General features: G+C 35.1%; 1 protein-coding gene across 4 annotated transcripts in view; it reads right to left on the bottom strand.

Moving 5' to 3' along the window:
* Window positions 1–27,982, bottom strand: part of RNF13 (ring finger protein 13) — a 40,808-nt gene that overhangs the window by 7,539 nt on the left and 5,287 nt on the right. For all 4 annotated transcript variants that reach the window (XM_085302821.1, XM_085302824.1, XM_085302825.1 and 1 more), the window contains 7 exons: window positions 25,325–25,447; window positions 22,454–22,534; window positions 19,668–19,793; window positions 12,984–13,071; window positions 10,832–10,922; window positions 6,994–7,099; window positions 3,780–3,873 (listed from right to left, as the gene is read on the bottom strand). In XM_085302821.1, the coding sequence (XP_085158947.1) occupies window positions 3,780–3,873; window positions 6,994–7,099; window positions 10,832–10,922; window positions 12,984–13,071; window positions 19,668–19,793; window positions 22,454–22,534; window positions 25,325–25,447 (709 nt within the window). The remainder of the gene's footprint in view (window positions 1–3,779; window positions 3,874–6,993; window positions 7,100–10,831; window positions 10,923–12,983; window positions 13,072–19,667; window positions 19,794–22,453; window positions 22,535–25,324; window positions 25,448–27,982) is intronic.

Raw genomic sequence — 27,982 nt, 5'->3', positions numbered from 1 at the left:
AAAGGAGGGATTTATCATCAAGAAGACTGAATTCAGTGGATTTTGCATTGATGTCTTGAGAAATCCTATCTTTTACCAAGAAGCATGAAGCAATGTATTTTGATTATGTTGCCAAAGGTGATGTAGAGCAAGTACTGGGACAAACTCTATCCTTCTAGTAAAAGTGGCTGAAGAAAGTGTTCTAAAAATGGGATGCAAAGCACTTTTGTAAAATTAAACCACAGAGAGGAGAGTGGGTTTTTTCCACAAGAAAAAAAATAAAATGAGCTCAAGGCTTCATTTCAATCACCAAGTTATAGTTTCCTTGCCGGCAACTAGTGGATACAAAACTTCTGGGCTGGTTAGTGAGGGTTAGCTGTGCCCTATTTCTCCACAGAGAGTAAGATCCATTAGCTTTTAATGAAACTGCCTACAATCTTCTGTGACAGCGGCTTTGGGCACAGGAGGGTAAACTGGGCCTGCGTGTTCTGTAATGCTACCCATTCGGAAAGCAAGTGGTGCGTAGACAAAATGATTGTATCTACATGCTGTTTAGCGAGCAAGCATATTCTGTACCCAAAAGCATGGTAATTATATCTTGCCTCACCAGCACAAAGCAAGTTCTTGGAAAGGAGTCAGGTCCCCCTGAAAAACAATGCATTTTCCATGCTYCCAATAACACAGTTAGACACCCTCCCATTTTCAGAGCTGAGGATAAATCTGCCATTATACCTATCCAATTTATCATGAGCTGGTCAATTACCAGGATTAGAAGGAAGAAAAATAAAACAAATTCACATTTCAAGACTCAATGAATTAAAATGTCACAATAAAAAAGATAGATGTAAAAATAAAATGGCAAGTGTCTGAGTAACAGTTTGAGTTGGCTCTTAAAACGCTGACATGAATTTAGCATGATCCTGCTGACATTAATCCAACTTTGTGATATTTTAACTCAGAACAGAATTTGGATCAGCAAAGATTACACAAATAGCCACAGAAATTCATTCTCTCTAGATTACATAAGTGATCATCTAATATCTTAGATTCCGGATGTAGCAATAGACAAAGTGAAGTAGAAATTTATTTAGCACTACAAGCTAAAAGACTAATGAAGCAATAACTTTTGGCATTTTTAAGAGGATCATTTTCTCCCAGATATTTCTTCATGATAGAATTATTCAAAAAGCTTGTATTCCAACTCTAAAAAACATAAAAGAGCTAGTTACTTTCAGGCAATCACAGAAGAAAAAGTGAGATTTGATTCAACCTCATTGGCTTCCACATAGAAAGGAAATGGTCAGAGGTATTTTGCATTTTTCTTTTACAGATTTTTCTTTTTAGTCAGAATATACTTTTGCTTTGTGTTCTCTACCCCTTGTTCGCCTTTAGATGTTTTGTTTTGTTTCAGTTTACTTCCTGCACTGGAAAAGTGTCAGATGAAACTCCAGCTCTTCTGGAGATGTCTTACCACTAAACCTCAGTAAAGTCTCAACCTTCCCGTGACTGCTACTAATACATTTCAGGATTGAGTGCATTACTTTTATGAATCAAAGCCACTGACAATTTTCTCCAGCACTCTGAATCCAGTGCAGAGTGTAGCTTTACTTTCAATTTATATTTTGCCATTCACCAGGACTCACAGATAAACCTCTAGGCCTGATCCACAGCTAAAGTAGCAAAGTGTTGAATCCCTTCTAAAAGAGAAATCTAAAAATACTTATCAGTGAAAACTACACAGCTGTGAAATATGACAGTTCACAGCATTACTTCTTCATCTGAGCAGAGAGTTCAGCAAAGCACAAGTCTTGAATATCTCACCATTACTTTGCTATTCTTACTATCCTGATTAAAACAAATATTTAGACAGAACGCATCCTAACAAATAATGTGTTGTAGGCACCTTGGGAAATAAAATACTTGATCCATTTGCTACAAAAATTTATAAAATCATTATTAAMTATCTCTTTGAAATGAGTTTGTGACTGAACTAATCCTGATCAGGAGGGAGAGAAAAATCTCTTTCCAAAAATGTCCAAATGTTTGCTATTTTTTAAATGATTTTGTCTCATTTTTCCATAAAAATACAGAAGTGTATTTCCTTCCAGTATATTGTTGCACCAAGTATATTTGCACAAAATATAAATGTTATTAAGGTATCTACCTACTGCCAGAATATAAAAATAGTCAACAAGCCAGAGCACGTTTATGGCATCAACATAAGTTTATGTTTCATGGACATTTAAGTATCATAAAAAATAAGAATGTACACTGAAGTAAACTGACATTTTTTTTTTTAAATAAGTGATCTATTTGCAAACACTAAATAATTTACAGTATACATCAATAGGGATAAGTTGTAAGCGTWGTAGTGAACACAAGTATTTTCTCAGAAGTTTTGTTTTCACCTGAACATTTCTACCCTTTCTGGTCTGCTTTGGGTCCCAAGGTACCACAGTCCTGGATATTATGCAAATTTGCCAATATGGTCATAGGTCCCTGGAAAATAGGTGTTTTCAGTGTGAAAACTCTGAAATAGAAAATCTAAGCTTTTTGCTCTGTTTTTCAAGCCACAATGGCTACTTGAAGGAACAAAAAGCTAACTGAATACAGTATGTTCCTCTGGACCTTTASAGATAGGTATGCCATATGATGACTCACTGAGCTCCAGACAACTCATTGGAAGTTCCTCCCTCAGAAATAAACTTTAAGATGAATATGAAGTATATAACATATCTTATTTTAGTTAGATTTTCGTGCAGTATCACTAAAAGGGAACAAAACAGTAGCTTAGTTGGCTGAAAATCATTTCTTTAGGATCAATTTTAAATCCATACACAGACTAATATTGCACAAAAGCTGCATCCACTCAAACTAGACATCTGCTTTGTACAAAGAGCAAWGTCATGAATAATGCAGGCCAGGTCAACATTATCAAGGGCAACGAAGAATGGCATGTGGCTCTATCCTTGACCCAAAAGCACCCCCTAACATATCTGTGCCTRGGCAAATCCACTGCTCATTAACGTGTCATGCACTAATCAATCATTTTCATGAAATTCTCTACTTTTTCTTTTCATACTTTGTAAAGCTTGAATGAATGAACAATCAGATAGTAAAATGGCAACACATTTAAAAGAAATGGAGTGGAGAAGAATTTTGTTCTATTAAGGAATAGATTGAAATACAGAAGACTTAAGGGAGCTTTTCCTGTTTCATTGAATAAAGTAACTTACTGTGGCTTTATTTCTTATATTTTCATTATCTTGCACACAATGAATTACTAGAAAGAATCACAGCAACAAGTATTTTAGGATTAGATTTTAATTGTTCTGCCCTCCTAAAAGTATTGGGATAGAGAGAATGAACCACTCCTCTGGAAAAGTAGGTAAATTATACCCACGAAACAGTGTGGATTTTATAGTCTCTACAGAGCCAGGGATTCTACATGCCAAAAATACTTACCTATTTGCAGATAAATGATCGGAACAGTGACTGACTATTGTGGTCACTTAACAAGAGAACAAGAAGGAATTTCTGTACTGATTTTGTAGTATACTAAAGAATATTTTAATTCTCAGCCATGATAAGTATATGGTGTCTACTTTGCTTCCAATAAAGAAAGGTTAAAACTTCTCTTTATTTCAGTGAGAGCAAGGTCAAAACATTTTTGTGTACTTTCACTTCAAATTCCACTATCTATGTCAAGCATACTCAAAGTTGTCTCGAAAGCTACAAAATCCCTCCAACATTAAAAAACAATGARGCCTAATTATTTAGACAAAGAAAGATTCACTTGCCTTTCTTAAATTTATGTACAGGAAGTTTCTTAAGCTGATCYTTCCTAAGTCGATTCCTTCTTGCCCTGTGTCTGTCTTGCACAAATTTTGTGATCTGGAAACAGGCATAAATAAGACAAACAATAAATTAAAGCAGTAAAAGAACAATAGAAGTTTTTATTTATGAGCAGTCACAGGAATTTAGTCAGAAGGGAATCCTGGCTCAAATTGAGTAATCCCTTTCCTTGTCTGTACTCAAGGATGAAGCCAAACAAGCCTAAAGCAACAACGTTGTATTTTTACCCCATCTAAACATGAACTGTATGCATGAACTGCAGGTTTTTCTGCTGAAATTCACATACTTAGTAACAACCAGTCTTGCATTCATTTCTTTGTTAAAATAAAGACTTCCTGAAGAGAAGCATGAAGAGAAATTGCAAAAGAACAAGGATCAAATCCAACCCAGAATCTCCCTGAGATTAAGTCCCCTGTCTGCAGCAATTATGTAACTGAGTAAGATTACATTCAAATTCTATAACATAGCTTTCAACCAAAGTTGGTTTCACACGGAAATAGTATTTGATTAATCAAGATTGTTGCTGTTATCATATGGCTGAATGTCCAGTGATATACAGTAAATCTAAAGCACCTAGTCACTTTCCTATCTTGAGTCTACTTTGAAAATTATCTCAACACTTCAATATAACTTACGGTGCTACCTTGTTCAGTCTTTCAGCATGCAACATATTGATTCACACTGCATATAAGGCTCATCAGTACACATATGTAAATACTATACTATAGTCTGGAAAATGCTTCCAAACACTTCTCCCAGCTTTTTCTTATAGTTTACAAAATCCATCTACACAGGTCATGTTAATTTCCAACACTAAAGAGCCCATTTTCAAACGCCTCAAATATCTGTCCCAAATACATTAGATATATACTGTACTGTTAGTTAGGCCTACCTATGCTATATACAATGTAATATTCTCCAAGTTCCTGTTCCTGCCCCTCAACATGATTCTAAGACATGGAAAGTGTCATGACTCTAACAAAAGAGAAACAGGTCTCTCAGAGCCTTTGCTTTTTTAACTAGGTCAGATTTGGGAGACTGAATTCATAAGCATAGTTTACAGACATGCCCTTTCTTCCAAATTCCTCACAGTGCATAAGCAATGCAATTAGATGAGTTTAAGTTTCTCAGATTCTCCTCATTAAGTATGTATTTCTTTACCTCATAGCCAATTCTGCCAAGCATCTATTTATTCCTTTAGGGCTGCATAGACAGTTTTCCCCTATAGATCTGATTTAGAATCTGTATCAGTTGAGTATCACAACTCTGTATTTTACCTATCTAGTTAAAAACTTAATTCATAGCACCAGCTCCGCTGATACTCTGAATTAGAGTATCAGCTCTTAAAAGATCCATTTTTTAAAAAGCTAGTTTAAAAGACTCATCATCTATGGCTTCTACAAGAGAGTTTACTTACATCCTAAAGACAAACATCTTACAGATTTGTTTACCTCTCTCCTATAACATGTTTAATTCCACTTGTGATGCAGTAAACTGTTTTCACGGTGAGAGAAATAGCTGCAATTCTGAAGAGATGTGGCCTTTCAGTGGGATCGGTTCTGTGTTTGTTATCTAACTCTTGTTCTTTGCTAAAGTGATTCATGCAAATTAGCCTATATTGAAGTTTATTTCTTGACCTGAAAATGATAGCTCTCAAGTCCCTAAGGAATTTTTGGAACTTATTTATCATCATCTAAAAACAAAAGCAGCTGAACTGGTGAAAAATTCTAAAAGAAAATATGAAGAAATGTCCTGAAAGTAAAAAGCATCTCTATTACCAGGATCACCAATGTGGAAATTCAGAAAGAGAAGTAAAGCTTACACTCATTATTATAGTTTTCATATGTTTCCCCCCTCATTCATTCATCTTCTCTGTAATGGTAATCTAAATCTCTCTTGAAACAAGAGACACCCTAACTATTCTTACTGTCTTCATCTTTATTCCCTAATTAACATATTTTCTGAAAAACAAGGGAACTGTACTTCACACTGTATTCTGGTAAGAGTCAAAGCCAGTGCTTATGACCTTCAAGATGATACTACAGAAACTTTCATATTCTTCATTCCCTTCCTTGGATAACCAGGATCTTGTTTGAATTTTTGACTGCAGGTGTATTCTAAGCAGATTAATAATGGAGCTCAAGTTGGAATATAAAACAACAGATGTCCAGGTCTCAGAAGAACAAATGTTCACAGATTATTATCTATAGTGACCACTCTCCTTTAGTATTACCCAACTCTTACCTGAATTTGCTGACTTTCAGGATACAAGGATAGAGCTACATTTTCACCCAATTAACTGAGACAAACAAGAATGATCAAGGCTATCACTGATGGGAAAGCACTGGTAGATTCTACATCATCTCTAGTGATCACATTTCTATGCTCTGGTTTCAGAGAGCTTCTGCCATTTTGATTGTTCYGAACATGCCCAGGATTGTCACTTAAATACATAACTGACAATCCTAAGAACATTAGTATAGAAATAAAAAATTTAAGGAAATGTTATAGGGCAGTTGACACATTGTCTGATTTTTAGCAAAAGAAAAAAAAAAGTTAATAGTTTGGTCAGAGCCTAGCAGAGATTCAAAGTGGTATGCAAAGTATTTGAAATAATGCAGAGTTGTGCTATTTTGCCTTTTATAACAGACATGAGCCCCAATAAGAACCTCTATAGGTAATGTATATGTGGTAAGATACATACTATATGCTGCAATAGTTTCTGAGCTTGCAGAACGATTACTACACCTGCAATAAACATCAGTGTGAGACTTGCACGGTGAACAGCAGGACTAACGTGTATTAAGCAGCCGTTGATGAGGTGGGACCTGCTCTCAGTGTATGAGAGCACAGGGAAAAGTTGTTCATTAGGGAGAGAAGAGGAAAAAGACTGTGTGGAGGGACAGGGGTGAAGATAGTTGTTCATAAGGAGTTATATGCTGAGGARGACACCCTAAGGCCTTCTGACATCACTTTGACAAATTGTGCAGCTGTTTATTATACTGAAAAGGGGTATTTCAGGTAAACACAGTACAACCAAACACAGTATGCAAAGCTTTCTTTGTTCCTTTACTGTACCCCTTCATTTTAACTTCAGTAATCTACACATCTATGATGATTTGTTTAGAAGAAAGAAATTATTAAAAAGAAGGAACTTACCATAAATATCACGATGAGAATAAGGCAGATCCCTACTATTATTAGGAACGGGATTAAGTAATACTCCAAAGGAAGACTGAACTCTGGGATTAACACAACATGGCCACTGTGGAGAAAAAAATATAACTTTCTAAAGAGGATGGAATTTAATAAACAGTGACATTATAAATACAATTAAAAAAACATAAAATAAAGGTTATCACTAGACACATTAAAGGAATACCTAGATGTGCACAAGACAAAAAAATCAGCTGGTACTTATATAGCATAAAGTCAAATAAATAAAAGAACAAATTTGGGGGGGGGAACATTTTTGGAGTTAAATCACAGCAAAGTCTGATGTTCATACACAAAGATGTCCAGGTTTTTAATCCCATTTATTGATTTCAATCACAGAGCTAAACCAATGTGGAAAACAACCTTGCAGGTGCTTCAATATCAGAAAGAGAAAAATATAACATGATTGTCAAGAGACACAAGGAAATCACTCTTATTTACTAAGACATTTTAGGTTACCCTGGAGGTTTAGTTTCAATTTATGAAGCATAGTAAAGTGTACTCTTTGTCCTCTGGAGATTCAAATCATGGTACAATAACCAAAAAGTCTTCCTAGAATAAAATAACTGGAACCTAATGTGGATGCTGGCAACTGGATATCCAAACTATTAGTATTTATTTATATATAAAGAAATAAACTCGTATTATTATTTTGTTGGCACAAGCAGTCAGAAACATCTGATGACAGTGTCCAGTTCTATCACCACTTCTCATGCGGAGCGGCACTTATCAAGTAGTTTCATTAACAATGTGTCTACTTAAGAAAGATGCCATCTAGTTCTTATGAATAATTTAGTGGAAAGCATTAAAAAGAACTGAAGGAACAAAATCTTTAGACTAACACTAAATAAACCTGCTCTGCCATCCTATTTGAGGTATATATTCTAATCATCTTGTTCTCAAAATGCTTTTTTCTCCAAACATTTAAACTAACTTAAAAGTAGAACAGAAGCAGCACAAACATAATCACGCAACCCCAGTGATATACCTCAGTGCATCCTGCAGAGCCATCTAACATGGAAAGATATCTTTGACTTCTCTTCTAGAACTATTAATACAGGACGATAAAAAGAGCCAGCTGCAGTAGTCCTGTAGTATGATTACCTATCTATTCCAAGAGATGACCAAGCTTTATTCACTTTGTACATTTCTGAACAAGAAATGTATGGGAGAGCATCAGGAAAATCAATAATCCCATTTTTCTGTGTCTCTTCCACAACAGAATTGCACTTAAAGTCAGAGAACAGTTAAATGCTGATCAGGTTTGACAGATGCCCACTGAAATTCAAGTTTCAATCAATGAAGTTTTTCATTTCAGTACTTATATGGATACATGAGAATGCTACATAAAAGGTAGATTAACACATATAGCTTAGTCTTGACTTGTCAAGAATTTCAGCACTGCATTGTTTTAAAGATTTTTTTTTAATATCAGTATTTTACTACAATGGGAACTGATACATGTTGTAAAAAGAACATACTTACCTTTAGAATCAAAATACACATACAGTCGCAAAAATACTTTCTGTGATTCCTAGAGCATTAATTAAGCCATATATTCTAATATTTTAAAGCCATATGAAAATAAAAGGAGAAAGTAATAAATATATGGTAACCCTCATGCAAGAAAGCTAATTCGTATTTATTTTTAAAATGTATTGTGCCCATTATTCTCAGAAATTTTTTCCTGTTACCTAAAGATGGACAAAAATACAGCAAAATGCTTGGAGGAAAAGGTATTTTAAAATTTCATAATCAGTTTTATGATGCTGAATATTTCTTTCAGATTTGACATAACTTAATTGAGGTCTTAAGCTCTTTTGCCTCTGGCTACAGAATACTTAAGTTACCCTTTCTCAAAAACATGCAGAGGTTGAAGGCTTCTGGATTTTATTCAGAAAATTGTATGCATATGCAGAAATAGCTCAAGCGATGATTCAAGATTCACATATATGTACCTACAGTGAGCTCTGTTCTCACCTAATTGAAGGTCAAGACCTTGTATTAAGCAAAAAGAGTTTGATTACATACATTTTTAATGGCTACATAGTGCAACATAATCATTTAACTTGGTACAAGCTAGAAAAAATAACTGAACTCCTTAACCAGTCAGAGGTAATCATGTTTTAGAACAGAAAGAATAATGTAAGAGAAATACCAAAGCAGAAACAGAACATTAAAACAGTAAAGATGATAAATATCAAGCTGGCCTTTGTAATATATGGTTYGCTAATCACATATTGCTACATTTTAAATGTCACCATCTCTTCTGTTTGATAGGTCTATTGTAGTATTGCCACCTTTAACCTCTAAAGGACTGAGTTTGCTCTAGCAACAGATCAACTCCAAGACTTACTCTTCCAACTGCATGGCTAACAGCATTACAGAGAAGACAGAAAAAAAATGGATTAAGTAATAGAACTGGGGTATTGTAAATAACTAACAGACCTACCTATGATGAAAGTATGCAAGTCCAGAAATTACAGGATATTGACTTCACCTTAGGAACAGAATAACRCTTCAAGACCTAAAAATGTTTCACAGAACACAGGACAGCTGAGGTTGGAAGGGAGCTAAATAGACTATCTGGTTCAACCGCCCTGCTCAGGCACGGTCAAATAAAGCAGGTTGCCCAGGGCCACATCCAGTCGAGTTTTGAATATCTCTAAGGATGGAGAGTCCACAATCTCTCTGGGCAGCCTGTGCCAGTGTTCAATCTCCCTCACAGTAAAAATGGTGGGAGTTTTATGTCAAATTGAATGTCCTGTATTTCAATTTGTGCCCATTGCACAATATAACCATGAAGATCCTAGGGACTGAAACTTAACTAAATCCTTATTTTTCAAACATTCCTCTCTGCAACAGGATATAGTATACTAACTAATAGGACAGTGCCAGAACTCCAGGTGTACAAAATTCAAGTTTCATTTTCATAACCATGGAGTAACTTCCTGAATCCCTGTAGTCTATGCAGTCCACAGAAAAAAAATCTACTCATACTGTTTCATTTTTAATAGAGTTTAGGGTCCCTCAGAGCTCATTTATACTGGCTGTTCATTTCCTTTCAACCCCAGAGCTATTCAAACAGTACAGACAGCGCGAATAATCCCAGAGCAATTCTCAACTTCTCCCAGACCCACCCAAACCCAAGTAACTCCTAACACACTTTTACCTACCCAGATAGTTAAACCTACAACTTTCTATTAGTTTACAAAACTCGAGTGCAAAAAGCAACAAACTGGGAATATAGTGTTGAGTAAGCACTTCAAATGTGACATTTAGTTYTACACGGCATTCCTTCAAAAAGCGTATTTAACGATATCCCTTAATCACATGGTAATAGGCTGAAATATTTCAAGAATGTTGCCGAAGTAGTATTCAAGATGAAGATGAAATAAGCAGTACTCAGTAAGCATTCTTCAAACAAAAATTAAAAACAAAAATTAGACTGATTTGATCTTTGGGGCACAAAGTAAAGTATCRTAGAGCTGCCCCAGATATTTCCAACAACTGCTTTCATTTCTCTGTAATAGACTGGCCACTGTGCCAAAGCACCCACTTGTTTATAACTACTTAAAACCACACACTAGTGAAGCAGAACRGAAATTAAAATTCAGTGAAATCAGTAGCAAATCAAGGCATTTACTTCCACAGGCTCAAAGTTTCACTGGGAATACCTATAGCTTCCGTCACTTCAAAATCCTGTTTTGAATCTCTGAATACTAAAAAGAAGAAATGACTTAATACAATGGACCATATGACTATATGTGAGGTGACTTACCCCTTTTCATAAGTAAATTCCTCTTTAAGAGAATTTGCTGATGTCTCACCAATAAAGACAGAAGGAATGTCAATCTTCTTTAAAATCTCAACTGTATAGAAAAGAAGGAAAACAAAACCAGCATTACATGGACATGCTATGGGTACTCTTAAGACATAAGACTCAAAACATGAGGCAATCGCAACCTGAAGACATCTTTTAACATGATATATACCGATGTATGTGCATGCTATGTCTTCATATCACATAGGGAGTGGTATTATTTTTCCTACCAAATATTTAGGGGCTTTATTGCACATATAAAACTCAAAATTCTTAATAGAATATTTAAAATGGAAATAAAAAAATGAGGCAAAACATTACATTAAGGAGAACATCATTATTACTAAGTCACACAGCTCCAACAATTTCCAGAAGTTCAGGCAACTTATATAAATTTGATGATCTGATACAGGGTTTTATTGGTCCTTCTTCACTCCTTTCCCCCAAAAACATAAATGAGCACACTGTGGAAACTCCTGTGGCTGGAGAAAGTTAAAAAGCAGAAAGGAGAGAATAACAAATCTCACCTCTCTATTTCAGTCTTAAAAGAAACTGTATGGAATTGCCACCCCCTTCTCTGGTTATTACTGAGGGCAAAAATAATCTCAAAAGATGCAACTCAAAAGATACATAAAAGCCAATCAATTAAACAATTTGCAATGTATGAACTAGAAATGTCTCAACTGCCTGAATTTATATCCCACATTCCAGAAAACCTTTTCCTTGGCTTCATGTTGATTTGCACCTCAGACTTACACCCCACATTTCAGGGTCAAAACAATCTTAAATTTAAATCAGTATCAAAGCATTCAGCTCTCCAAAGAAACTATGAAAACCAATATATTTTTAATTACTACAAAGCAGAAGCATAAATGGCTTAATGTCACTTCACAGAATCGGTAAGGTTGGAAGGGACATCTGGAGATCATTTAGTTCAACCTCCAATCAATTAGTCCATTTCAGACTATCCCAATCAGGGTTTATGTTCTGCATTTTGAGTTTATAGTGAAACCTGAAAACAAGTTTCACATGGGTTGAGAGTTCATTAAAACCATATTTACATAGCTTTCTGTGCTACTCAGTCACCACTTCGGAAATTAACTTTCAGCAAGCTATTTTACTCAATGCTGGCAAACACTAGGAAAGGGCTTTTGGTGCTCATTAATGTTCTTGTTCCATTGTAAACTCAATGGAACACAAACACACACACCCACACACAAAATCAAATGCCACAGAAAAAGTCATAACAGCACTACATGGACATGAACAATTTTCATAGATCTAGTCATTTGGATAAATAATGAACACTTACAGAAACAGTGGTATTTTAAAGAAGATGGTAAGAACTTCTTAAAGAAATTCTCAAGAGTAAATATTGTATATGTTTTACAGTATTTCACAGGGAAAAACATACACCATAAAACAAAATCAACATTTTGGCTAGATTACAAGATGTTCTGTATATATTCATTCTGTGAAAGGGTAAAATCAGAATCAATCAGAAAATGGCACATTGATCTCTAAACATATTTATTCCAACTGAAAAACTGAAAATATGTACATGTACTATACATTTACATGGAAATATTATTCAAATGAACAAAAAATGCACACAACAGTGCAAAAGCAAAATGAAACCACTAATTAATTAATATTAAAAACTTGTATTTTAATGTTTGATTTCCTTCTGATGCAGTAGTTTTTGATTGTTTTTTCCTGTATTTCTATCTAATAATCAATAAAAATAATTAACCACATCTCAGCTGTTTTCCAAGGTCAGTAAAGTCAATTATATAAATCTATCCAAGTCAGTCCAATGAAGTCAGTCATACGAATCTCATAAATATAACCATTTAACCCAGAAGAGTTCAACTAAAATCTGAAGGAAAACAAAAGAAACAATATGTAAAAACAACATAATATCACAAAGAATACGTAAGTTTACCTATATATTCTTATACTAACATACCATATTTGAAAACATTAAAAGAGCAGGATTTGCTTCTGTACTGAGAGTTTGCCATAGTATTTTAAGTTGATTTTTATATTGCACACTCTAGTGGGTGAAATGATTTTCAAACAGGAGAGAAGAAGTGATACCTGTACTTACTGTCGTTGGATCCCATGCTTATGAGGTCATCGGAATCCACATTGTGGACTATCGCTGCCTTGTACCCTGCTCTCTGTGCATTTAAAACCTGTAAGCCATAGAAAGTACCTATTATAAATACTGCTTCAAAATGTAGTAACTTGTTGGTCTTCGGTAAGATAAGGTGCACTTTCACAAATTTGAAATATCAGCACAATTTCATTTTCACTTATGAAACAAACATCAACTTTCAAAATAAAATCATACAATTGTTGTATTCATATAATTCTGTGCTATTTTTCTAGAAACAGTATTACACATCATTTGTAGGCAGATTTTATGTATATTAAAAATAGGATTAAAATTCTCCCATGAGTAGATAAAAATAATATTTAACATAATTTGAAAGTAAAGGCTATAATTTATTTTGATAAACTAGAAATTATCACAGCTCATGAAATCACAGAATCACAGCACAGTTGGGGTTGGAWGACACCTCTGGAGATCATCTGATCTAATCCCCCTGCTTAAGCAAGGTCAGTTAGAACATTTTGCTCAGGGCTGCATCCAGTGGGGTTGGGAATAACTCCAAAGACAGACTCCACAACCACTCTGGACAACCTCTTCCAATGTTCTACCACCTTCACAGGAAGAAGGTGCTTTCTTATGGCCAAACAGAATTTCCCATGTTACAGTTTGTGCCCATTGCCTCTCCTCCTGTCACTGGGCACCACTGAGAATAGCCTGCCTCTGTCTTCTTTGTATACCCTCCCATCAGGTATTTGTAGACACTAGTAAGATCCCCCTGGAGCCTTCTCTCCTCCAGGCCGAACAGTCCCAGCTCCCACAGCCTCTAATCGCATGAGAGACGCTCCAGTCCCTTCAGCACCTTGGTGGCCCTTTGCTGAACTCGCGCCAGCCGATCCGTATCTCTCTTGTACTGAGAACCCCAAAAGTGGCACACTATCTCAGGTGTRGCCTCACGAGGGCTGAGTGGAGGCAAAGGATCACCTCCCTTGACCTGCTGGCAATGCTGTGCCTCCTGCARCCCAGGATGCTGCTGGCCTTCTTGGCCAGGCAACTTGCTGTCCACTAGGACCCCCAGGCCTTTCTCTGCAAAGCTGCTCTCCAGCTGTTGGGCTCTCAGACTGCCCTGGTGCATGCGGTTACTCCTCCCCAAGGGCAGGACTTTGCACTTCCTTGCTGAACTTCATGAGGTTCCTCTCTGCTCGTCTCTCCAGTCAGTCGAGGTCCCCTGAATGGCAGCATAATCCTCTATAGTACATCTGCCACTCCTCCTCAGTTTTGTACTGTCTGTGAACTTGCTGAGGTTGTATTCAGTCCCATCACCTAGGTCATTAATGAAGATGTTGAACAGTATCGGACCCAATATTGACCCTTGGGGGACACCACTAGTGACTCACCTCCAGCTGGACTTTGTGCTGGAGTAGAACAAACATTTTTTTTTATCTTCCACTTATTCTCCAAATGTTAGTGATTTTCAGTTAACTATTAATTCTTCTACTTCTTTTAGTAAAAGAAAGAAAGTTTATACTTTTGCAGAACAGAGAGGAAGAAAAGCCAGTGAATAACAAAGTCTATACAGAAGTCTTTTCATAAAAATTTCATAATCTTTTAAAGTAAACTTATGCCTATCATACTCCTAATCCTATTTAAATAAAAATTGCAATGAAGAAATGCAAGTTTTGACCCCTACATGTAGTAGTTATTCATTATACTTTTGATCTACAGAGAAAACAAAGACTAACAAAAACAAAAAAAAGGAAAAACATCAAAACATAATATAATCTTGATTCAAAGATTATACCCCAATAAATTCAGTGGAAAAAGTCCCATTGCCTTCTGCAGCCTTTCAATCAAGGTTCATTTCAAACATTACAGAAAAAAATCAAGAACTGCTTACGTCACATTAATTAGAAGTTTGGAAGGTATTGGTGAGAGTCTGGAACTATTAATATGAATATGTGAAGACAAAGTAAAACTGTATCAGAACAGTAATATGTTTTTGGCTCTGGAGTTGCCTGTTCTGAAATAATTAACAGAGAAAAAGAGATTAACTATTTTATATGTGTGATCTAATCCTATCAGTTTAGACTTTAAAATAACAGTAAAAGACTACTGTAGCACTACACTAGAGGTAAGCAACTTCCTTTTATATAAAGATTTGAGATTCCATTCATATAGAAAACAAATAATTTCTTCTGGTTATTAAAAATACAATGAGATACAGTAATATCTCATTATAAATAACGTGGAATTCTTTCTGTGATTCTGCGATTCATACGTGAGATGATTTTGTACTTTCTTCCATGTTCACACTGCATTTTAAAATCCTTGAAGACATTCTTGAAGGATTATTCACTACATTCATTCTGAGATTTGCCAATGATCACTAGCAAAAGATGCACCGACAATTACTGAGTCCATACTGGAAACAGTGATGATAATTCCAGGCAGCCTTCTCACATATTCTTGTTCAGTACTCATGTTTAAGTAGGAAAATTAGCAAATCAAATAAACTATTATGTTGATGGTTATAAAAGGAATTTAAAATCAGGTTGACTTCCCTATTCTTTCAACATCAAAACAGATAATTACTGACGAACATGTCAGCTGTCAACTTAGTGCCCCAAAACTTTAACTGCAAATCTGTGTGATGAACACACATGGAAGCATCTGCTATTCCACAGATAAGCGGAAAAAAAAATCAATTGCTAGCCAGAATATTTGTTTGGTGTCAAATACAGGTTCTCCAAATTAATAATACATAGGATAATAAACCACAAGTTTTCCTTTCTAGCACTTAATGGCTGAAGATCTAAAAACAAGCAATTTAAAAACCCTACTGACAGTTCTTGGTTTTTGCCAGTGTTAGCAATTGCAGCAGTTGTGACTCTAGATATCATTCTTGTTATTCATCATTAACTATAACACTCTGATAGCTAAGCATTTCAAAGAATCACAGAATGGCTGAGGTTGGAAGGAACCTCTGGAGATCATCTAGTCCAACCTCCCTGCTCAAGCAGGGGCACCTAGTGCATGTTAGACAGGACTGTGTCCAGACAGGTTTTGAGTATCTCCAGAGAAGGAGACTCCACAACCTCTCTGGGCAACCTGGTCCAGTGCTCCATCACTCTCACAGGGAAGAAATTCCCCCTCACGGTCAGGTGGAACTTCCTGTGGTTCAGTTTTTGCCCATTGCCTCTTGTCCTATAGTTGCCTACCACTTTCATAACATTTGTGGTAAAATGACAGGAATACCAGAATACCAGAGGACTAGCTAAACATACTGTAGGTTAGAATAATTCTACAGTCATTTTTAGATCTGTTGTCACTGCTAGACTCAATAGGAAGGTATTTTTGTTGTGTTATACATCTCTCAAAGTTAATCATTTCCTAGCCTAGCAGGAAAATAGGTTGTATATAAATTAATATCTCAGCAAAAATCAAATGCCTACATTGCACAAAACGTAAAACTTCTACTCCTTTAAAGGCAGAAATATTCCAATCCCACAAATATATCTATGTTTAAAAACAACAAAACAAAAAACAATTAAGTATTATCAGCACCATACAAGAATATGTTTCTTAAGCCCTATACAAGCATTTGGTAATAGTGCTCATTAGCAGGCTTTAATTATTTCTTTTAACATATTTGTAAGAATGCACACAGGTAAATCACACCTTAATTTGTATTCTGCTCTCCAGTAACTCCTCCCAGTTTCATTCAACGATGCCCTTGTAACAGTTCATGAATATTTCTCTTCCTTTCAAAGAAGTGATTCTTGCAGAGTTTTACAGGCTAGACAGATTAAAGGGTCTTSTTGTTAGGCTGCATAGCTGGGCAGCTGCAATGTATCATATATTCTCTCCTTTCCCGCTGATACTTTTATTTCTTTTCATATATATTATTTTCCTGATGCCTTTTCACACAAATAATGATCAATTTCACTGGGGTATGCTTCCATGAGAGAACTAAAAGTGCAATACTACAGTAACGATATTGTGATTTAACRAAATAGGGGAAGTAAGATTTGTAGGGAGAGAGAGCATCTTTCACTATACTACCTGATACAAGGCAGCAAAGAGGAAATTTTCCCCAAATGCCTGCAGGGAAACATGGTTTACTGATGCCAGCTTTAACTGACCTAGCAAAAGTAATTAAGCAATCATTGCATATGTGCCAGCCCATGCCAGCAACAGAGTATGTAGCCAGATTCTATGGAATCCCTAATTTTAGCTAGACTCAGGCCAAGTGACAGTACCAAGTATTACAGATTCATTTAGTTGAGGCAAAATTCAGGCAAGCTGAACAAAAAGCCAGGAAAGAAACATTCCCTCAGGATATAACTTGCAAGCCAGGCAGTCAGCTGACATGGTATGAATTTTATTAAAGTGTGATAATGTAAGGGCAGCTGTGATACAGCCTCACATCTTGACAAGTACACAACAAACACTGAAGATATTCTCTCAGCTTAAATATATACCAAACAATGACAGCTACTTTCCTTCTGTGTAAAATACAGAGCGAACAGAAGGCACAAAACCCATTTGCTGTATTTACTCTTTAGGAGAGTAAGTTGCAGAAAATAAAACATTCAGAGGTCTGACGTCTGACTTTAATAGCCTAAACTGCCTACTTTGTACTACTTCTGTCTTTTATTAACATTTATTACATAGAATTTAATAACAGAAATCATTAAAGAGGATGTTGCTGTCATCTTACTTCATATACAAGAATAAAATCCTCTGTTAAGTTTTTTATTTTCTCTACTTATATGCATTTTCTGAACTAGAGGAGTYTTTTTTTGTTTTTTTTCAGTTAAATGGTTAGGTGCTGAAAAATAAAATTTTAGCCATGTAAATCACTTAATTTACATATATTCTTATTCTTAAGGGTGGGGGGAGGACCTTCATTTCATGGCTTCCTGAAGTCCCTTTGCTCTTCCCTCAATTCTTTCCCATACAAAATCACTGTGTGCACATACAGATGAGGAGAAAACTATAAAATTACAGATGAAATCATGCAGTACTTTGTTTCCACAACTCTTTCTCCTCTTTCTTCAAATGATTCATCAAAATATAGTAATATCGATTTTTCTAACAACAGAGATTCCCTAAAACTCCAGACAGTGACAAAAAAAAAAGGTAAATTTACTCTACTGGTGAGGAACATTTTTGTAAAAAAGTCTACCAGACCTATCGTTACACAAAGATAAGGCAGAGTTGTATGGAACCACCTTTTAGGGGGAAGAAGGGGAGTTACTCCACTTATGTCCTAAAAATAGGGAATACAGATTGCACCAGAACTGAAGGAAGAAGGAAAAGAAAATAGCAATGAAAACCACACAATTATACATTTTGGTTGGTTTTTGCTGATTTAAAGGATCTGTACCAATCTTTTTAAAACATTTGGTTATGTAAGCCTAATTAAATCCTGAGCAACTGTTCTCAACTTGTATTTAGTTTTCACATCTACTGAAGGACCTCTGTGACCAGAAGCACAGATCTACATTTTTACAGCTACACTTTTTAGTCTAATTTAAACTATTATTACCTTGTCATATCTTAAAAAGTAAAAGCATTCATTCACTGATTTAATAGGGATCTTTTTGATCACTTACCCCAACAACTTTCAGAAGTTTAAAATGCAAAAGATACATTCTTCAATGCTTTTCTCAAATTTAGGGCTTACCATCAATCAGATCCTTCAAATTTATCTTGTGAGTCAACCCCTTCAGGATGCCTTTTTCTTGGCTTTTTTGTAACTTTTATTTGCCTTTTTTGAGTTATTTTCTATTACCGGTTGCAGCACAAAACTCTGAAGTAATCTTGATTTCCACGCACCATTCTATTAGCCCTAAGTTTCAAAAGGGTATTCTTTGCCTTGACACTTTCCCCTTCTGGTGTCACCATCTTTGACATGCAAATCTAGTCCTAGAGAAGTAAGCTTTTCTATAAGCTTTTCCAAGTCTTAATTTAGTTTATTTTCTTAGTGGTTGAGTTGAAGATCTCTTTTTCTTAAGCCATCCTTTGTCATCTCAYATATATCCTAGTTAAAAATACAAAATACTATTATTTTTAATTTCACATAACAATGTATACTCCACCTAAGCTGCAGGTCACAGCATTCTCATCCTGCCACTTGTTTATGTCTGCCTGTTTCTACCGAGCAGAGCACTGTGTCCTCTCACCAGCAACCAGCTGTGACACTGTAATTGTTCACGGAGACGATCCCTGAGCCACAACAAGGAGATGACCCAGCTTTAAAACAAACGCACAATAAAAAGTAAAAAAAGAAAGAGAGGCTTACAGAGGCTTACAGATTTTGGATGCTTTTAAATCATATCCACTCCTTGATCTCTGCTATAATCCTTGGCTATAAGAAAACAAGTGAGGGTAACTGAGAGTCTCACTGTAAGAAAAGCCAATATTGCTACTGAATACTTTCTATGATAAAACTACAGCATCAGTCCTCATTTGCCACACCTGATGACTCAAACAGGTATCTCTTGCAACTTTAAATCATATAACAATGCTGGTTATCTGCCTGTAGACAGTATGATTCTTTCTTCTCTTCAGAGTATACTCCGATGTAAACTATAGATATGTTCTGCAGCACCAGTAAATCCTTTTAAGATCTTAAAATGAAAAAAACAAAACAAAACAAAGAAACAAACTTACCTTTATATCGAAGTTGCACTCAAGCCTTCGAATTAACACAATAAAAGCACTGGACGTGTTGTCTTTCACTGGAGGTGGGGCGATAGGCTCACAAGCATTCTCTGGCTTTGAATTTATTAGAAATCCCTGAAACACAGTAACAGAATACTACCAGCTTTATTTCTCTTCAGCAAAACAAAAGGGTTGGTAGGCAAGTATAAAAGAAAAAAATCTGTTCATTTTCATACAGTGGCCAAACCAATACTCATTATCAACTCAACCTACACCACAGCAAAATTTGTTACATTTCTGAATATTTATGTTGATCCGAAATTTCTAATTCTTTACAAAGATTCTGAAGAAAATATAATTTTTCATGTTACATCTGAAGTTCGTATCTCACTCTGCAGTACAGTCTAGTATAAAGAGCATTGCCTATAGTACAATAATATTAATTGATTTTCCTAAGACATACCTAGAGTAATTAAGAAAACAGGATTAAACTAGACCAAGAAGTAAAAATAAAAATTGAATACGTGGCAATTAAAAGGGAATACAGAAGAAAGTTGTGTGTGACATTGACTATCATCATACAAAATAGCTGGTTTAATACGGTATGCAAAGACTACAAGTCATAACATCTGCTAAAGTTGAAAGATTCACAGAAGTAGGAAATTCTGTGAATATCAATCTTGAAGCAACTTTTGGACTGTTTATAGCTGACTGACTACTTCACAATATAACAAGTTTTGGACACGAAACTCTCCTAACCCACTGCTTTAACAGCTGCCAAAGAATTCTAAAACTTCTCTGGGAAGAAAAACGCTCCTCTGAATACTGAATGCTTCAACACTAGTCCCTCTCCATTATGTTATTTCTATGTTGGCTACTCCCTTGAGCTTTCTTTGCTAATACTGTAAATACTCTGTAAAGACTGCAAGTAAGGGAATTTTTTTTAAAAGATACACGCTGAACGAATATCATGCATACTACACATTACAATTTGTTTCAGCTCTGAGGAGAAAGAGCTCGTCCCTTTTTCTCTTCTGGAATATGCTTATTTCATTGTTCAAATCTCTAGGTCACCCAAAAAGTAGCTTCCCAAAATAAGTTGGAGCATAATCCCTTAGATGCTCTGTTTCTGCACATGCATCATGTATTAGTCTTACCACTTCAACCAGTGAAGACAAACTGGGTCTTATCACATCATCTATCAAASTTCAATACATTATTTTAGATTCAGAGATAGAATCTCAAAAAAGTCAGAGACTAATATCATCAGCTGTCTAAACTGAGCCTCCATTTTATTTCCCTGAAAGATAAAATATCAGGATTAGAATTGCCACTTCAAGCTGTGGTGTTCCCCCATTCTGGTAACCACAATTAAATAACTTATGTCACTAGTTCAGTGAAGAGTAAAATTTGCTGCTCCTGAAGTCAGCAGACAACACAGACACTTATCAGTCAGAAGAATCAGGTAATTTTCTTCTTTACCATAGATTTTTTACACTTCACATTAGTCATGCAGTTTGAAAACTGTACTCAGTTTATAAAGAAAATCTTGTAAAAGTTTCTTTTAATTATTACCTTTCATTTGTCAGACTCAGAATGCCAACTTTTAAAATTTTGTTTTTCTTATTTAGATTGTTTTGTTTATATAAATCTATAAAGTTAATCTTCTTTATTAAAAGGAAAGGATAGTCAAAGCCTGAAGTTTATCTGCCTAGAATTAGTTAAAACATGAGTATTTTGAAATGAATATTTAACTTTGAGGAAGTCATAAATTGTCAAGATTACCACATATTAAGTAAGCCACTYTGACAGTTTTATTTTAATTGGTTTTAGCTAATAGATCACCATATGACATAAGTACTAGATCATAGGGTCAGTTTAAAATGTTCTTCATCTTGTCCCATTCAACACCAGCTAGATTAATTAAAAAGGAGTCACAGATTGTCAGCCATGTTAAGGAAAAATGATCTTGGTGTTAATTAAGAATTCCTGTATTCCTACACAGGTGATCCCATCTTAGTTGGGACAGTGCTGTCTAACAGTCAAAAAAGGTTAGAGTCAAAGCTCCTTATATCAAAAATCCTATTTTTGATGCAACAAATTGGCTTACTACTTGTCCTTGGGCAAGTCACTTAATCTCTCTGTTTCTCAATCAGCTGGTAAACCATAATGCTAGCTCTAATTATAGTCCTCCTTGTAGTAAAATCCATTGGGGATGAAGATGAAGTCTTCTTGAAGTTTCATTTGCAGAAGAATTCTTAAGCTACAGGAACTCTATGGCAGTTTATTCCTCTGTAAATTCTGGATATTTTCTGGGATTAGAATGACACTATACAGTGTAAGAATAATCAAGTCTTGTACCTCCACATCATTTTTGCATATTTTTTCATTCACCAGCATTGCAACATCAACAATGCTGCACTTCCAGATTTCAGGGCAAGATAGACTATAGACAGAAYGCATAGGACAGTAGCTCTCTGCCCCATATGCTATTCACTGTCTCCATAGATATGCAATTTATAGAAATTTCCCTACACTGAAGCTTGGACGATAGTCTGCATAGATACATTCACAGTCTTGAATTCTTACAGAAATTAAAAACATGTACATTTCAATCATAAATACTCACACATTGTTAAAAATGATAGTCAGACAAACAGCTTACTGCCTCTAGGCTGATCCCATGTAGCCGCTTTCATGATATAAGAAGTAATAAAGTACCACAAAACTTCACACACACACACACGCTTATAATTGTTCTATATATTCAGAGGATTTTTTTGTTTTGTTTTTACCTTCAGGCCTTCTGCTGGCAGTCTGTAGCCAAACCTAGCAGGCAGATCATCAAATGTCTGGGTTCCATTTTCAAAGTTATACTAAGAGAAATTAATTTTAAAGAAAGTTCATGTTTGCAACAAGACAAATACATAATTCCAAGAACAAACAAACAGTATTGTGTACTTTTTAAAGTATTTCAGACAAAACACCTCTTGCAATGTCAACAAAAACTGCTTCTTCAACTGGTCCAAGCCATACAGAAACACCATTCTTATGTTCCTTAGAGGTCAAAAAAGTTATTTATCAAGTAATAAAATTTATGTTAAGTCTTGCCTTCTACTGTCTACAATTCAAGTATCACCATATTTGTAGAAGAGAAGCAGCAAACTCCGAAAATTCTAAAGCAAAAAATCTGAAAAGCAGACATTTTGTTTGCTTTAAATTGACTTTTATACAGTGAAGAATAGCTTTTAAAAAATGATTTGTTGTAATCAAAGAAGAGCCTCTATATGTTATCCTTTCTTAGCTCCTTGTCATCTATTTAGGGTTAGTAACCTATCCAGGGTTAGTAACCAGCTTTAAAGCTTTGTTTTATACCAACTATGAGCTTCCATTTCAAAATAAAGGAATACTGTGAAGAACTTAAATTTGTAGAAACAAACCTTCCACAAATCTTTCACAGCTCTATGAGATGGCTATTCAGTGGAGAATCCATGCAATAAAAACATGATGTACGATAAAATTTATTTTCATTTCAGGTAAGAAAGCTAGCTTCCTGCAAAAGTTGCGAACTATATAATAATTGACTTGAATGCACATTAGTTGGTTAATATTAAATAGTTTAATGACTCAGAAATATTGTATCATTCCTCTGCCAAACACAATAATCAAAGGATTATGTTTATTTCAGAGTGATAATGCCTCTCTTAATAATCAGACTTAGACAAGGGAACTCTAATTCAAATACTAACACTTTAACGATCGTAATTGAAAGCAGCTCCCTTCAGAAAGATTTTTATAAAATTAGGGGGAAAATGGTGGGAATGGAGCAAACTTCAAGAGATGGGGGTTTGTTTTGTGCAATCTGTTTCATGCAACCTTTCCTCATTATTTCCCATTAATAACACACAGTACAGCTCTATGCCAGTAAATTGTCTTCCTTAACTCTCATCTCTCACTCATCTACCATTTTGAAAATGTTCTTGTATTTCTGTCATGTATGCTTTCCCCTGAATTATCTACCTGGCCCCAATTTGTGCTAGGAGTCAGTCACAAAACTATTTACTTTTATCCCTTATTAAAAAAAATAACCAACCATGCTCCATACACACAAAACTGCACTTTACACAAACATAACCCTTGATTTGAGGCTGCAGTTGTATGGGAACACAGAAGTATAAAAATATACCTAAGTCAGTAGGGAAAGAAAGAATTCATTTCCTTGGAGAATGTAAAACTTTGCCTGGATTTCATTAACCCACGAAGACTTCCAAAACTACAAGSTGTCTATATGCCTTCAATTACCCAATGGTATATGAAATAGTATGCAAACATCTCCTTATCTTCTGCGTATGTCTCAAGCATTCCACTGGCTCCTTTTCACAACACAGTTTTAATACACTTCCAGTTCATCCTTTTACTTCCCACCTTAAAGATATTTTCATAATAGATCTGTAATTTCCCAAGTATCCTAGAATGAAAGACACTTTTCCATTTTCAGATGGAATTATTTTAGAACGTAGTACCCACAAAAGTTTAAACAGATTAAACTAAACTTTCAGAAAGAATTTGTCAATTTTTTTTTTTTTTTATCTTCCCTAAAAGAGAAAGTAAGCAAGCATGGAAACTAGTTTTCTTATGAAAAGAGGAAGTGTGAGCTTTGTGAAAGAGGGGAGTGGGGTGGGAAGAATCAGTTTTACAGTAGAAAGTTAGTTTAAAGTTTCAATGTAAAACGGGGGTGACAGTATATAATAATAAAACAATTATCTGCACTGTTTCTTAAAATTTTTATCTATAAAAATGATAAAGTAAAAACAATCCTAAGATCCAAATAACATCATTCAGTATTCATCTATCCCATACTGTGACCAATTTTATGTATTTTTATTTTATTTTAACTATCTACTCTCTGCTCCTAAATTAACTTACAGATGTTAACAGCTTTCCTGGATATCACTGTGACTAGGAGAGAATATCAAATTACACTTATTACATTTAATTATTTTTAGTAGTTGGACCTCTACAGTGATAGATACTTCTTCCATAAAACTACAAATTATATAAAATTAGCAATATTCAACACACATCTTTTACCACTGACCCTATGTCCATTACATTACTTAACAACATTATATTACATATAACACAAAGATCATTTAAAATCCTATCCATATGGAAAATATTCTCAAAAGCAGCAGAGATTTAAAAAAATAATAATAATCTACATCTAACATGTACAAAGATCCTTTCTTACAACGACTGCAACCCAGCATAGCTTATACTAGTCACAGGAGATTATTTTACTTACTTTATGTAAAGCTACCATACAAAATGGCATCCATCACCAAAAGTTAAATTGCTATTTAAAGCACATAGGCACAGCATTCTTTTAATAGGGCTGTAACACACTATAGATATCTGGTCACACTGGAACTTTTTAAGCAATGAATGGAATTAAGCACTTTCACTATCAGGGTATCTGAGTGCACATCTGTGAGCTCTTTTAAAATGTATAATTTATTTTTGTATTGAATGCAAGTGTCTAGGCAATTCCATTCCATCTGCTATAACATTTATTGCATCAGCTGATGCATTATTAGAAAATTCTGAAATAAGATTCAACTTTATAAACAATTTCATCTATATATAAAGAAAATACTTATACTTACTGCTAAAATATCTGCCTCCACTGGTAGAAGATTCAGGAAAGCAAATAACTGAACTGTCAAAATAGTGTATATCTGAGTAGCAGACAACATCAGCATTCCTATTGACAACAGCATATTTAATATCTGTAATAACAACAAACAAAGAGTCAAGACATACAGCAAATATTTTTCTTTCTACTGGGCTCTATCAGTCAGCTAAAACTTATCTTGCAAAGAMGTATGCAAAAAGATGTTCTATGTTTACTTTTGAGAGACAATTAATTATTAATTTATATAGTTATTTTAGAAGTAGCAGTCCCCTTTGCTAAAGGCATGCAATTCCCATGGGAATGCAAGCATAAGGCACAAAAACGATTAGAGTTGCACTTCAAAAAGTCTTAGGCAAGACATGGCTATTCAAGCAGCACATAGGAATGAATATTTGCATGACATATACACTAACCATCCTTAGACATTCCTAATTTTAATCTTCCCTTCTTCTACCATAAATCCCAAWCACCCAAATTCTTCACAAACCTTGAGTAATTCTACTACAAGCATTTATCATATATACTTGGAAAACCAGTGGGATAGCAGCAGGTAATGAATACCAACTAATTCTATCAACTTTAGCGAAATTCACAAATATTCCAAAATAACCCATGACTGAACAGCAGTGGGAAATTTAGCTGACTCAGTTTCCTGTAAAGTGTGTTCATTTTTTTTAGAGATCTTTAAAAACAAGAACACAAATATTCTTTAAGATATTCCTGTGTATGTTTCACAAGTATATGACATTAAAGGAAGTTAATTCTACCTTGTTAAAAAACTTCCATCAAAACCAATAGCAAAAAGCAACAACTTTTGTCTTTTGAAATAGAGGGGGCCTGTTTTTTTTTACCATAAACTGCTCTTTAAAAAACTGTTGATCTGTCATTAATCAAAGCAAAACAGAAAGTGAGAAAGTGGAAGGAAGGAAAATGATCATTTTGATATTTCGCCTTTGCCAARGATTTTTTTTTATCATGAAAATATTAAAAATACAAATTAAGATCCTGAAATCCTTCCTTGTATGAGCAATCATCCCTTCATTCTTACTGAAGTCACTGAGTATCACAGCAGCCTCTCAAAAGTTTTTCAAAGGAGCACTGAAGTCCCTCTCAACTATCGCACGTAAGTTAACTACAACAGTAACAGATCTCATTCCATAATCTCTCATATCAAAAACTGACCAATTTGACAACACCCACATTTTGCAGCCACAGAATTAAGTCTATCAAATACAATGTAAGTGTTAATGTTTGAATTTTGAACATTTCCAGCAAAGACAAAAGTTAACCCTTAAAATATTAATCCATGGTATTGCTTAGCTTGAAAAAAMTCGGTGTTATTTGAAATTGGCTACAGATTAATTTCCACTTGTCTTTTTCAAAAGGTTATTTTTTCTGGCAACAATAAGAAACTCAAWCTAGATAACATGACATTTCCAACTGAATTCTATCTATTTCCATAATGTGTAAAGACCGTTCTTTCCCACCACAGAATTTATTGACTATGTGAATGACTAGGTTCCGCCACACTTTTTAGAGCCCTCAAATTTATGCTCTCACAATACACAAACACACGAACAACATGGAGCAAGGCTACAAGATTTACCAAGCATTACTCAGGCATACCTGTTGCATTCCCTGGCCGCCAATGTACCATTTACATGTAGTATATGTTTGGCAGTCTACCACCATTTATATTGGTAGTAAATGTAGTAAATAATGGTCTGTCTGAAAAACTTCATAATACTCAATACCATAGGGTGTTAATTCAATGTGGGTCTTTCAGGCTGCAGTATAAATATGAGGCAAATTGATAATGTGCATTCACAAAAAGGTAAAAATTCTACTAGTTAATTTGCAAAGTGAAATATCCAAAAACTGGGGAAGGAGGAGGTTTCAGCCTTCCATATAACTGAATTACATCTTCTAGTGCATATCATTCATATAGTGAATGAAGCAAGGTTTTGTGGAGAAAAAGAGAGTATGATTTATTACACTCTACAATCACATATACAGAAAAAGGCAAACAGGCAGACTAAAACTGCATAAGTAGCCATAAAAGTAGCACTTCCTCACTTCTGAGTCCTTGACTTTCCATATATTGTTTAGAAGCTTCCTAATGTTTCTGAAGGAGTGGAAATGTCTTTATATGTACATTGCACAGCGCACAGCTGTGAGGGTTTGAGACTTAGCCCTCATTCCAGCTACTGAGAAATGCTCTTTTAAACTGCAGGACTAGTTAGCTGACAGAGGGATAGAGACTCCCAGTGAGGAATCAAGTGAAGCTTAGATAAGGGTACTGATTAGCTGCCCATCCCACCATCTCCACCATCTCTCATTAGCTACATGCAAGAGACTTCTGTCCAGTGCTCCTGAAAATCCATGGCTGGATTAATGCCATGCCGAACCAACCAACCAACCACACACACACTAGACCACTGCTTGGTCTTTACTTGTATTATGCTTTCAATTTTTCCTTTTCAGATATCATTTTCCATCAACTTATTTCACTGAAGCAGAACTCAACATAATACACAATTTCATCCAAGGGCTAGTATAACATGTTCTGCATCAATATTCTGTTATGACTCACAAAAGTATCATGAGCAGTTTATGAGCCTATAAGAGC

Source organism: Rhea americana, unplaced genomic scaffold (assembly GCF_003343005.1).
Source record: "Rhea americana isolate MKP2758 unplaced genomic scaffold, rheAme1 scaffold_193, whole genome shotgun sequence".
Lineage (NCBI taxonomy): Eukaryota > Metazoa > Chordata > Aves > Rheiformes > Rheidae > Rhea > Rhea americana.
Note: the sequence above shows the minus strand (reverse complement) of the source record. Positions and strands in the feature narration are given on the sequence as shown.